At 53.3% G+C, this 13,129-nt stretch overlaps 1 protein-coding gene and 1 non-coding gene across 5 annotated transcripts; one reads left to right on the top strand and one right to left on the bottom strand.

Annotated features, from left to right (window-relative positions):
• Positions 1–1,305: 1,305 nt before the first annotated feature.
• TLE7 (TLE family member 7) lies at positions 1,306–7,127 on the top strand. Of its 4 annotated transcripts, none has more exons than XM_044260385.1 (10): positions 1,306–1,371; positions 3,440–3,830; positions 3,954–3,976; positions 4,154–4,212; positions 4,613–4,825; positions 4,933–5,174; positions 5,363–5,504; positions 5,639–5,792; positions 6,354–6,427; positions 6,744–7,127. In XM_044260385.1, the coding sequence occupies exons 2-10, from the start codon at positions 3,523–3,525 to the stop codon at positions 6,846–6,848; spliced, it is 1,320 nt and encodes a 439-aa protein (XP_044116320.1). In that variant the 5' UTR covers positions 1,306–1,371; positions 3,440–3,522; the 3' UTR covers positions 6,849–7,127. The 4 variants fall into 4 exon arrangements, with proteins under 4 accessions (XP_044116320.1, XP_044116322.1, XP_044116318.1 ...); XM_044260387.1 differs by having other exon boundaries at positions 6,354–6,417; positions 6,744–6,783; XM_044260383.1 differs by having other exon boundaries at positions 6,354–6,785.
• Positions 7,128–12,049: 4,922 nt separating this feature from the next.
• Positions 12,050–12,122, bottom strand: TRNAM-CAU. Its single transcript has one exon. It is a non-coding gene; the product is annotated as a tRNA-Met (tRNA).
• Between the last annotated feature and the right edge of the window lie 1,007 nt (positions 12,123–13,129).

The following is a 13,129-nucleotide window of genomic DNA, read 5'->3' as shown; positions in this document are numbered from 1 at the left end:
TCAAAAAAGGGACTCATTCGCCAAAAATGGATCATCGGTCAGCTGGGGAATTCTATCAATAGCCCTCTGTCCCTCCCTCACACGTCAGAGCTCCCCAAGTACTTGGGGCAGGTGTTGGGCTGGTCTCTGGTAACCTGTTCAGAGTACAGGGGAGTGTGAATGTAATATGTGAGTGGACAAAGACCAGCATTCCTGGCGGAGGGAACAGCATGCGAGAAGTGTTGAGGGTGGAAAGGTACAGTCAAGTTCTTTGGGGGGTCGGGTTAAGGTACAATCAGGGGAAAAGTGAGAACAGGCTGGGCTTGGCAGGGGACAGATCTTAAATACCGGACCGAGGATAATGCCAGGCATTAACGGGAAGGCCACAGGCAACCATAAAAGTTGTGGGACAAGGGGTGCATAAATGATGGGGAATGAAGGAGAGACGGAGAGCTTTGGAGAGAAGAGATGAGGGGTAGTAAAAGATTTCTCTGTACACAGCAGCGATTTCAGGAATTCTGCTTCGAAAGAAGGAAGAAAGGAATCGGAGTGAAAGAGAGTATGTGTTCAGGGGGAGGGGTGGGCCAGAGGTAGGAGGTTCCTGGGGGAGAAGAGCGGGAGGGGGATCACGCTTCAACTCCCGCTCACTCCTGCGGAAGAGGACCACCAGGCAGAGGGGCTGGCCGGGGTTCTCCAATGGGGCACCTTTTTGGAAACAGTTTGGGTCCCCATCCACGCCAACAGAATTAGGGTCTCTGGGGTGGGTCCTGCAATCTAGGGGATTCAGGTGCTCAAATTGGAGACCGTCCTGGCCTGGCATGACAGCCACTGAGGAGAGAGGCCTCCCTGGTCTTCCCTTTCAGAGACACTGGTGAAAGACAAAGCCTCACAGAGCCAGGCGCATTCAGGGCGGCAGAGGTGCCCCCCCCCCCCTCCGTAGCCCATAGTAGCCTCAGCCCAAGCCAGGCTTCACCCTAATGGGGTGCACCTGGTGATGAGAATCCGCACCCCTTCCTGGGGACAGCTCAAGCAGCTCTCCGTCTCTCCGCAAACACTGGCTCTTGGGGCCAGCCCGAGCCCGAGCCCGAGCTTAAGACCTAGCCCTTAAAACTTTCTCCATCTTGCCTCCAGCCCTTGACTTTCCTCCACGGACCTCCATCCCATCCCTCTCCCAAGGCCACGGGGGCTAATAGGAAGACGTCAGTGGTGGCCACGCCCCGGAAGACACCTGCCCCAGGTTCTGACCCAGGGCTTGATTATCAATTAAGCTAAGGTTTAAAAATAGCAGCCCTGCAGGGGAGAAGGCTGTACCTGGGTGTGGGAGGGAGGGTCCCAGCGCGGGTTCAGTTCTGCGGCCTTCCCTGCTCCGGCTTTGACCTTCTACCTTCAGGGGTGAGTTTCCTGCCAGTGGGGGGATTGGTGAGGGCCTGACTTGCCGGCAGGAGGGACCCGTTCCCCTCCAACACCCCCCCCCGCCCCCCGCAGCTAACATTTTGTACTGAAGCTTGCACAACAGTTGCCGGTAAGGGGAGGAGTCCCTGCATTTCCAGTTCTGGGGTCAGAGCATAGGGGGTTTCAGTGATGTTGATTCTTCCCTCTGCTGAAAGCCTTGTCTTACTCTTAGGGTGAAGTCCTCTTCATATGTGAGATCCTGGCTAAATGGCCTCACTGCCTTTAAGCTTCACCTGAGGGCCACTTGCTCGTCCCTTCCCGCCTCGCCTCACCACACTGGCCGGCGGGGGCGGTGGGGGGCGGGTGTTGCTCTGCGAATTGGCCCACTTCGAGGAGCGTGTCAGGGTGCATTTATTAAAATTTTTAAACAAGTACGTAGGTAGGCATCCAGAGGACCCCAAATTTTAAATTTTAAATTTAGGTTCAAAGAGCCACACCTGTGCAGAAACGAGCCCAATTTGGGCAGAGACCCATCTTCCTCCTGCTCTTCTTGCCCGCGTGGCAATTTGCATTCCCAAAGGCAACTCCTCCTCCTAGGTTCTTAGGTGCACACAAACATATGCAAAGACAGGTTCTAATGGCCACGCTCCTCTCTAAAGCTGCGTATTAGGCACTTTGTTCTGAACCTTGGATCCACCCCTCCCCGCACTGACCCACCTGGGAATTTTCCTGGTCCTCCAGGTTGTGTCCTTTTTTTTTTTTTTCCACAGCGGCTTTGTATTCCAGGCGATGCAGGTCCTGTAACGTTTCTCCGGTCCCTTCCCGTGGACGGGGGTTTGTCCAGTCACCTGCTGTCCCGGCCGGCACTGTGGCTAGAGCCTCCTGTTGCCTGGACTTCAGTGTTAGGTCAGAGGGCAACGGCCTTTGTACCGTTTTTGTTTTGGGTTTTTTTTTGTCCTAGAGGGAAGAATCAAATGGCTGAAGAAGCGGCTGTTTTGTCTTCCTTCTGGTGGGGAGGCAGGAAGGACACTGTTCAGAGCCAGACCTGGGCAGGGTGGGCAGGGAGGAGGAGGTGGATTTGAACCTTTTCCTTGTGTTTTCTAGTTATTTGTTCACCTGAGCTTCAGTTTTTAAAATATGTAAAATGTGGGGAGGATGCTGTGGGATCCCCTGTGTCAAGTGTTTAGTTCAAGGCCAGATGCAGAGCGAGAGAGCTCGAGGCGTCCAGTAGCGTCCAGAGTAGTGGCGATACAGCGGCCCGACATCGTCCCTGGGGTGACCGCCGGTGCACGTGGGGAGCGTGGGGGTCTATGAGCAAGGACCAAGTTTGGTCGGCCGGCAGTGGTTCCCTGGGGAAGATCCCTTCGTTTTGTCCCTGAGCCGCTGTGCTCCACTGTGGAACACTGGGGCTCCCCAGGCCCTTTCTGGGGCTCCCCGTTGGGAGGCCTGGAGGGAGAAGGCACGTGGTCTGCCTTAACGTCCTCAAAGCTCTGGTCCCCGGCACAGTCCACAGATGAATGCACTCGCTGCCGGTGACAGGGCTGCCGCTACCGTACAGAATTCTGTGTATTCTACCTGCGTGATTCCATTCATTCCTCAGAATTACCCCGTAGGGTAGGAGACACGAATAGCCCCACCAGCCAGCCCCTCGGTCATGGGGGGGCCTAGCTCCATCCAAACGGAACCTCGTGTTTGCCGCACGGTTCTTCCACGCTGCCCCCCTCAAGGCAGGGAAGGAGCCCGTGACACGAGCAGAGTTGCCCCATGTTCACACTGGGCAGGAGTCCTCCGTGGAGAGGTATGGTGCCAGACTAAAGGGTGACTTGGATTTCGTAGGACTAGAAATGTCCTCTGTGGGTCTGGAAGGAAAAACAAACACCTGCTACTAACATCTCGAAACGTCTGTGTGCACTTTCGCCCTTAACACCATCACTGCCAACATGTAGGATAAAACACTGGTCTGCAGCCAGTCTTTGGCATCCTTTCTGCAACACCGTGTTCTCGGACCCTTGCAAACAGACCCCCAGCAGGGCCCATGCCTGTATCTGCGTCTGTTCTCTTGCTGCAGGAGCTCAGGACGAATTGGCTGCCCGGACGCTGTTGGAACAGCCCCAGAACTGGGTGACTAGGGGACGGCACTGACCTGAGAGCATGAGTGGACAGAAGGATGAGGCGTTGTTTCGCATACTCCGTATTTATGATGAGCCAGAGGAGACGAGCAACGTGCCCAAAAGCTCTGACATTTCCTCCCAGTCCCACCAAGCACAGTCCCAACCGGAGGGGGTGTATGGAATGCCCCCGCAGGCCCCCGGTTTCCTGACACCGCGGGGCCCGCTTTATCAGGAGACGAGCGCCGGGATCCCACAGCAGTGGGTCCTCCAGACTCTGGGCAGATCTGAGCTCCAGGCCAGTTGTCTCCCCCAGGCAGAGCCAGAAGCAGCCGCAGAGCTGGCCCCCAGGTAGGTGTTGTTTGAACCAGACCACGGGGGGAGGGAGCAGGAGCTGTCCTGGGGAGAGGAGATCCTGGCACCGAGCTCTCCAGATCACACTGTGTCCCCCTACCCTTCGTCCACGTGTCATAGCTTCCTGCCAGGACCCATGTTTGGTAAGTCCCAGCTTGGACGCGTGGGCAGGGAAGGTGGCAGCCCCAGGCCGGGCCTCAGATGGGGGGACGAGGCGTGAGGCCTGGTGTCGGGGAAGCAGGCTTCTCCTTGGGTCCTGCGGTTCTGTTGCTGTGGGCCGCCCTCTCCGTGAGCCGGTGGGCCTTGATATTTCCCTGCAGGCCAGCCTTGTCCCTCACCTCTGCCCAGTGAAGAAGTCTGGTCGTTCCTCGGGACAATTGTAAGTGTCTTATTTTTCCTACGCTTGGGATCTTTGTCTTCCCCACTCCTCCCCAAAAGAGAAGCTAGTAAGGGAAGGGGAGGGCATGTGGAGTGCCTGGATTCTCTCCCAGAGCGGTGGGTGTCCTGCAGCTCCCTGCTGCCTTTGAACTTGGCTGCCAGGCGCTCGCTGCCGCTGTGTGGGGCCTTTGGCTCACAGTGTCTCCTCTACTAGAGCTGTGTCGGGAGCGGGGGGGGGTGTCTGAGCCGGACCCTGCTGTCCGTGCTGGTGCCGGAGCTGTCTCAGAACCTCGGGTGAACACTGAGGAATTCAGTCAGAGGACTGGGCAGGTGGTCGCCCATGGGCGACGGAAGGCTGGGACTGTGCCCTCTGATGGGCACCCGCGTTCTCCTCTCCCTAGCCGCCTGTTCCCAATGAAGTGGTGGTCAGGCAGAGGGTCCCCCGGCGGTGCTGGAAGGTTGGCAGGCTCCGCCACGGGAAGAAAGTCTACGCCGTGGCCATTAGCAGCTCGACTCACCACGTGTACACGTGTGGCCACGGCTACATTAAGGTCTGGGACGAGAGCGCCCTGCATGCCCGCAGCAAGGCCCCACAGGCCCAGCTGGACTTGCAGGTGAGCGGTGTTCGGGAAGGGCTGGGGGGACCTAGACGTGACTTCTGTCGCGTGACGCGAGCCTGGCGCTCGAGGAGGTTAAGTGAGGGCGGGGACTGTTCCTGCAGGACCGCCAGAACTGTGTCCTGGCCTGCAAGCTGTTCCCGGACGAGCAGTGCCTCATCACCGGGGGTCTGTCCCAGAGCCTGACCCTGTGGGATCTGGCGCCCACACCGCGCGTCAGGGCCCGGCTGGCCTCCACGGGCCCCCTGTGCTATTCCCTGGCGCTCTCCTCCGATGCCCAGATCTGCTTGGCGTGTTTCAAAGGATTTGTCGAGATTTGGGATTTGCAGAACCAGATCTTGATCAGGTACGCCCCCGGGGAGGGCTGGACGGTGAGGTCTTTGGGAAGCCCTGTGTCCCTTTCTGGACCTCCCTCGCCCCTCTGTGCAGTAGGACTCGGTGAGTCCGTGTGGAGACTAGATGTGGGGGCTTCCTGGGCCCGAAATGTCCTGGTGTTGACACAGTGCGTGAACCTCGGAGATCTTCTCCTGTCAGGAAGCATGAAGTCCCTGAATATGGGTCCCGCTGCGTGGACATCGCCGGCAATAAGTTCTGGACAGGAGGTGAAGACACCAGACTCTATTCCTGGGACCTGAGGAGCTACCAGAGGTTGCAGGAACACGAGTTACGGCATGAGGTGTCTGGCAGCCCCCGGTGGGCTGCGGGCGGTCCCCGTGGCCGGGAGTGGGGGCCCGAGTTCCACAGGGGGGCGGGGTGTGAATGACTGTGTAGACGGCTTGGACCGCTGACTCCGGTCCTCCTTCCAAACAGATCCTCAGCATTACCCACGAGCCCACTGAGGAGTGGGTGCTGGTAGGCCTGAGAACAAGCGACATCATAATTCTCCACACACACCGGCCAGAGAAGTTTAAGGCAGTCTTGCATAAATACGTCAACCACCACAACCTCAAGTTTGCCTCCTGTGGTGAGTGGAAGCCAAGTGACCCCTCTAGGGGTCCTGTCCCTGATCGCCCCCAGGATGTCTGGTCCTCTGCAGAGTCTGGGTCCAGCCTTGTTTCAGGCTCTGCTCTCCCCTCCCCTCCCCCGCCCAGCCCCACGCCTGTTGGAGTGGAGACCCAGGTGTCCGGTTCCCTGCTGCTGTCACCTCTGCAACCGCTTTCCCACTGCTGCCTCTCCCCCCATCTCCTGGCCTCCTACCTGTCTTCTGTCCCCATCTGTCTCCTCTCCGACTCTTCCTGTAACGGTGCCTTCCTACACAGAACAGCAGCCTGGAGACCAGGGCCGACAGAAAAGGCATGAAGCCCCATGTGATTGTCCTTTTGTGCAGTGATACTGAGCCCCGTCCCGTGTGGGGCTGGAGGGAAGGGCCAGATGAAGGAATGGTTTGGCTCTTGTCTCTGGTTTTTCTAGATGGGCACAGTGGGCCAGAGGAAGAGCTTCTCTCTGCTCAGTCACCTTGGGGAGGGACCTGGGCCCGGAATGCAAGCTTGGTCTCTGGCTTCTCCACCTGCCTTTCCTTCGCCAGGGAGCTACTTTGTGACCGCGATCGATGAGTCGATCCACTGCATAGCCGCACCTTCTCTACAAAGGTTGTTTCAGGTATCGGGAGGAGGGTTCTGCAAACCCAGGCTCTCCGAGCTCACAGGCCCAGATCCCAGTGGGTCGGGTCCTGAGGACAGTGACAGAAACCATCCCTGGGGTAGTATATGGGGCCCTTTACTCGACCCAGGGGAATGGGGACTCCAGGTTCTGTGACCTCATGGGCTCTGCCATGAGCCCCGAGACCTGCCCCGTTGTCTCCAGACTGAACCTCAGGTCTGTCCTTCACCTTGAAACTGCCCCCAAGTGTGGTCTTCATCTGTGGCCCACGCCTGGCCCCTGCCTGTAATCGATCTTCTGGCCTCCTTCCCTGTAGGTAGAGGAGCCAACAGATGTCCTGTGTTGTGATGTGTCTGCTGACAACCAGTATCTGGTCACGGGCTCCAAGAACAGTGCCACGGTTTACCAGCTCTTGTACTGAAGTTTGCATGCTGTGTTCCTGCTGGCGAAGACCCAAAGGAGGCCAGCAGGCCGAGGGCACGGCAGCCTCTGTGGCCCGATACCTTCATGTGACCCTCGGTGGTTGGGCCTCTGTCTGCTCCCTCTGCCCCGGACACACCTTGCCTGTGCTCGCAGGTTTTTATGATACGATGTAGGGGGTTTTTCCTTTGTTACTATTCTTACTGCTGATGTCTGGGTTTGGGTGGGGAAACTTGCCTTCGTAATTAACAAAATAGAAAAGCAGAAACCAAAATGGCATGATAACATGGTCAGTTTTTTTCAAAGAGCAAACCCTTGTGATGGATTTCTTAGACCCCACTCAGCAACTTCCAAGGTGGGGAAGGAATTTTATAGCAGACTTAGTTTGGCTTGCAACTTTTTTGGCGGGTCAGAGATGTCTTGGAAACTTCAGAAAGCTCAAGAAGAAAGGTATGCGCCTGTGCAAACCTTCAGGCTGTGTCACGGAGTCAGCACCCCATCAACTCTCCATTCCTGACCCAGGTTAATAGTCCATGAGCTGGTCTAACCATATCCCAAGGAAGGGCTTGCGCTCTCCCTCTCTCTCTCTCTGTCTCCCCCTCTCTGCTTTTAGTCACTGTGTGAAGATATGTGGCTTTATCTGAGTCTTTGGAAGGCTTGAGTTTTGTTCTGGCATTCTGTAATATTTTTGTCTGGTCCCCAGCAGGTGGATAAAGCCCAGTTCCTGAAATCAAGCCATGTAGGCCTGCTTCCTTATCCTCACCCATTCTGCCTCCTCTTTGTTTGCTTAGGGTTGGCACGGCTGAGACAGCTCAAGTTTGTAGCTCAGAGTTGTCATTGGGAGGAGATGCAAAGCCAGGGACCAAGTGTGCCATCCTTTGACCGAGATACAGTCAGGTGCCTAGCTCTTGCCGACGGATCTTGAGTGAGGAATGAGTCTCTCATTCCTGGATCAAGGCTAAAGGAGTCAGGGGCATTCCACCCCCAGGTTCTGGGTCCCCTTCTACCAGCTCAAGGCAAGGAGGTGGAGGTTCTTGGGGACTGCAGGGCCATGAGGTGGAAGCATCCACTGCGCCAGACACAAAATTACAAGTGTCCACTGATAGATGAATGGACAAGGAAAATCTGATATATCGGTAATACACACACAAGGGAATGTCGGGTTCAGCCCTTAAAAGGAAGAAATTCTGACCTCTGCTGCAACACGGATGAACCCTGAAGGCCTTGTGGGAAGTGGAATGTCCCAGAAGGACAAACACTGTGATTCTACTCCTGTGAGGGCCTCCGATCACTCACAGAGACAGGCAGCAGAAGGGTGGTTGCAGGGGGCTGAGGGAGAGAGAGAAATGGAAGGTGAGTGTTTGATGGGGACAGAGTTTCACTTCTGCAAGGTGACAAGGATTCTGGAGATGGAGGGTGGCCCCAGTGACACAGCAGCTTGGGCGTGCTCAATGCTGCTGACCTGTACACCTCCAGGTGGTGGCGATGGTGTAAGATCTGTTACGTGCATTTTACACCATTAAATCAACAACTAGGGAATTGCAAAGATCAAGTTCAGAATAGTGGTGATCTCTGGGGAGGGAGGGAGAGAAACTGGGCCGTAAAGTGAGAAAGAGGGAGCTTTGACTCCATCTGCAGTGTTTTTTTTCTTCAAAAATGAAGTTAGTCAAAATGAAAAATGAGCACCTGGATGAGACCATCAGGAAAGGGGACCGACAGGCCACAGAAGGGGAGAGGATATTTGCAAATCCTATTTCTGGTCAGGGACTTCTATCCAAAATACACCAGGGATTCTTATAACTCAACAATAAAAAGACGAGTAAGCCAATTGTACATGGGGCAAAGGATTTGAATAGGTTTTTCTCCAAAGGAGACACACAGATGGCCAGTAAGCACGGGGAAGGCTGCTCACCATCGCTGGGAAAGTGCCAATCAAATCCACCCTCTAGGAAGGCTAGAATAAGACAGACAACAGCAGGTGTTGGTAAGGATGTGGAGAAAGTGGAACCGTAAAGGGAGCAGCTGCTTTGAAAAACAGTTGGGTAGCTCAGAGCGCTCACCCTAGTTACCCGATGACCCAGCAATCCCACTCTCGCGCATGTGTCCGAGAGAACAGGAGGAAGAAGAAAACCATGTAAGGGCGGAGGCAATAACTAGAGTGATAAAAGAGTTCTAAATTTTTTTCTGGGGAAGTAAAAGTCTGGAGTGCTTGGCTGGCTCAGTCAGTAGAGCACACCACTGTTGATCTCTTAGGGTTGTGAGTTCGAGCCCCATGTTGGGCAAAAAGATTTTTATTTTTTCTTTTTAAGATTTTATTCGACAGAGAGACAGTGAAAGAGGAAGCTGGAGCAGTGGAAGAGGAAGAAGCAGGCTCCCTGTTCAGCAGGGAGCGGGGCTCCATCCCAGGACCCTGGGATCAGGACCCGAGCCCAAGGCAGACGCTTAACAACTGAGCCACCCAGGTGCCCAAGATGACCTTAAAAAAAAAAAAAAGGTAAAAGTCCCAGTTAACAGTAGTCTTCATCAGTCAAGTAGTGGCATTGGGACTTCTAGGTTAATTACTAAAAGAATATTAAACAAGGGTACAGTTTCAAAATAGAGGGAAAATGTTGGCATAATAGAATATAAGAATAACATTAATATTAGTATTTAGAATCAGTATGATCTTAATATGTATAATTTGATATTAATCTATGAATATAAATATAATAATAAAGCATTCCAAAAGAAGAGAGGATATATGTTAACTAACTAGAATTTTTAAAAAAATTTTTAAAAAGATTTTATTTATTAGAGCGTGTGTGCGTGAGTGGGAGCACATGTGTGTCCACATGTGAGTGGGCAGGGGGGAGGGGCAGAGGGAGAAGCAGGCTCCCCTTTGAGCAGGAAGCCCAATTCGGGGCTTGATCCCAGGACCCTGGGATCATGACCTCAGCCAGAGGCAGACACTGAACAGACTGAGCCACCCAGGTACCAGTAAAATAACTAGAATTAAAATAAAACAGGCAGAACAAAAAGGGAAACCTTATTCAAATGGTAGATTTAAATCCAAACATACCAGTAATTATATTAAATGCAAACAGAGTAAATATTCCTATTAATCTGTAGCGGTTGTATGACTGTGTTAAAAATACCTCAAATATGTGTTTAAGAAAGATATATATATGTATATTTAAAGAGATGTATATTTAAGAGAGACATATATATTTAAAGATTTTTTCAGAGAGAGCAGAAGCAGGGGGAGCAGCAGGGTCCCCACTGAGCAGGGAGCCCAATGCAGGACTGGATCCCAGGACCCTGGGATCATGACCTGATCTAAAGGGAGATGCTTAACTGACTGAGCCACCCAGGTGCCCCTAAAAGAAACATTAAAACAAGGATAGAGTATGAAACTCAGAAAAAGATGCTTCTACACACAAAGCAAGCTGATATTACTGTTAGACCACACATTTAAAATGAAAAGCAATACTGGCAGTAAAGGAAACACTTCGTAAGTGTTCAATTCAGGTTCATTTCAGCAGGAAGACAGGAGAATTCTATGCTTCATGCATTAATATGGGCTCAAAATATATACAAATTGACAAAACAGACAAATTTATCAATAAGTAATATTTCAAGCAGACCCAAAAAACCATAGATTTTAAAAAAAAGAATATAGAAGATGAACAGGAGTAGAAAATGTAGTTCATTGCCTATGACCAATACAAAATACATACTTTTCCCCACATACACAAAAAGCATTTACAAAATGTGATCATACACTGAGCTATAAATTTCAGTGGATTTAATTCTTACAGAGTATATTCTATGACCAGGGTGCCTGGCTGGCTCAGTTGGTAGAGTTATGTGATTCTTGATCTCAGGGCCTTGAGTTCAAGCCCCTCACTGGTGTAGAGCTTACTTTAAAAATTAAAAATAAGGGGCGCCTGGGTGGCTCAGTGGGTTAAAGCTTCTGCCTTTGGCTCAGGTCATGATCTCAGGGTCCTGTGCCGCACATTGGGCTCTCTGCCTCTGTCAAATAAATAAAATCTTTAAAAAAAAATTAAAAATAAGTAAAAAATATACATATATAAAAACTATATAATATATATGTTTTATTGATGTGAAGAACAAAGGCAAAATGAGATAAAATTAAATTTTCTTCTAACTTGCTGCCCATTGACAAATACTTGAGGCAGGCCTAGTATGACATTCCTCCAGAAATTCCCGACGGTTTTACTGTTAATGCTTTGCTAAAGGGAAAAACCACCTTGGCTAGACGATCCCTACCTAGGCCTCCAGGATCCTCTAAATCTTTAACATACGAAAATCCTTTTGGAAACTTCCTTTGTCTTGACCTCCCCCCAGCTCCAAAGCAGATCGTCACTTGCCCCTCAACAATCCCAGCTCAGCTCCTGCCCAGGGTCCTACCTCGGGTCTATAACAAAGCCCCCCTTTTTGCACCAAAAACCTCTCAAGGATTCTTTCTTGACTTTTTGCTCGGGAACCCCACTTCAAACCACATCGCTATGACCACAGTGCGACCAATTAAGATAGAAATCAATAATAAAAACTAGAAATTTCCCTATTTTGGAAAATAAGAAATATCCTTCTAAATAATAAAAGACTAAATCACAAAGTAATTGGAGGCTATTGTAAACCGAATAATCAAAACTTGCAGGGGTCAGCTGGAGCTATGGGTAGAGCCGTGGCCTCGCCCGGGCCGCCAGGGTCGCGGCCCACCTTGCCGTCCTGGGCCACGTGGGGGGCGCCCCCGCCCTGAGCGCCCAGGTCCTCCCCCACCACACCTGGGCGGGCTCTTGAAAGCGGGGTCTGGGATGGAGCGAGGACACAGTCTCCGGAGACAGCCGGAAATGAACGTAGAGACCTGGTCCTGCTCCGAGTGAAGTTGGGGCAAAGCGAGGGGTCCAGGAGACGCGGTTTCGCAAGTGCTGCAAAAGCAGGCGCACCACTCGGCCACGCTCTGTCCATCTCCCCGCTGTCGCGACAGCACGGCGAGTTTTCTCACTTACGGCTTTTTATTCTTGGGAGGGGACCATGGCCCTTGCTCCCGCCTGGGGCTCGCGTTCCCGCTGAGTGAGGTCCCCGGCAGCTGGGGTCTCCGTCCCTCCGTCCGCGGCGTCTCGGTGTCCGGGGGGCTTCAATGCACCGTCGCAGCAAGTTTTTCTGCTCACAGTGCATTGGAGCGCGGCAAAACCCCCATGCCCTCTCTGAGGTTCGAACTCAGGACCTTCAGATTATGAGACTGACGCGCTGCCCCCTGCGCTAAGAGGGCCCCGGGAGGTCCGTTTCTTTTTATCGCTAAAGGGACGTGTCTCTCCCCGCAGACCTGGGGGTCCCTGCCCCGCGGCGGACCCCAAGCGGCTGGCTTGTACCGACACGCGGGGGAGGAGGGTCGCTCCTGGGAGAGGAGCGGTTTCCGCGGAGAGAACGCGCGCCGAGCCGCGGCGCGCCGGGCAGGTGCCCAGGCTGCGAGGGTGACCCCGCCGGCGCGCTCCGGCACTCGGGGGGCGCGCGCCTGGCTCGGGTGCGGACAGGTGAGAGGGGGCCTCCGACTCCAGGTGTCAGTCCAGAGGGCGGGGGCGGGAGGGAGGACCGAGGGCTGGCGGTGCTGACCCTCTGGGACAGAGGCTGCGGGTGGGCGGCAGGGGGCGCCCCCGAGTAAGGGGGGGGTGGGTAGGGCCCCGGTTGCAGGCGTGGGGGGCGGAGCGGATGACGGGAGAGCGGGGCATGAAGTCTCCAGGCTTGGTCCTGGATTAGGGGTGGGAGTGAGGTAGGGCAAGGGAGAAAAGATTTCAGAGGACTCTTGGGATGTGAATTCGGGAGGGAAGCACAGGGAAGAAACTATGGTAACTTTGGACTTGCCGGTATTTTTGTATTTTCTTTTCAATGATTTGCTCCCTTGTTACACATAAGGGTATCTCATCTGGAAGGTCAGAAGGCCGGCACCATTGCCCCCAGCAGGGTTTTAAGTTTCATTTTAATAAGATGGGTGAGTGGCAGAACATACAACCATCCCTAGAAAGGCTTTCCTTCCTTATTCCTTTTTTTTTTTTTCTTTCCCCTCTTCCTTATTCCTGAAGGGAAATTTCTGCTGCAGATACCCGGACAGATGGCTCCCAAGGAATCATTCATTGCCTGTCCCATGTACCCAGCGATTATTACAGGTAAGATGACTACGTTGGACTTGTCAGCTTATTTGCTCCCCAGCTCTTGTGGGATTCTTGCTTTCACCCAAGTAGCAATATATTTTCATATCTGGTAGGACTAGCCCCTTCCCCC

The sequence above is a fragment of the Neovison vison genome, chromosome 7, assembly GCF_020171115.1.
Source record: "Neovison vison isolate M4711 chromosome 7, ASM_NN_V1, whole genome shotgun sequence".
NCBI classification, from domain to species: domain Eukaryota; kingdom Metazoa; phylum Chordata; class Mammalia; order Carnivora; family Mustelidae; genus Neogale; species Neogale vison.
This window is presented reverse-complemented; position numbering and strand designations above follow the sequence as displayed.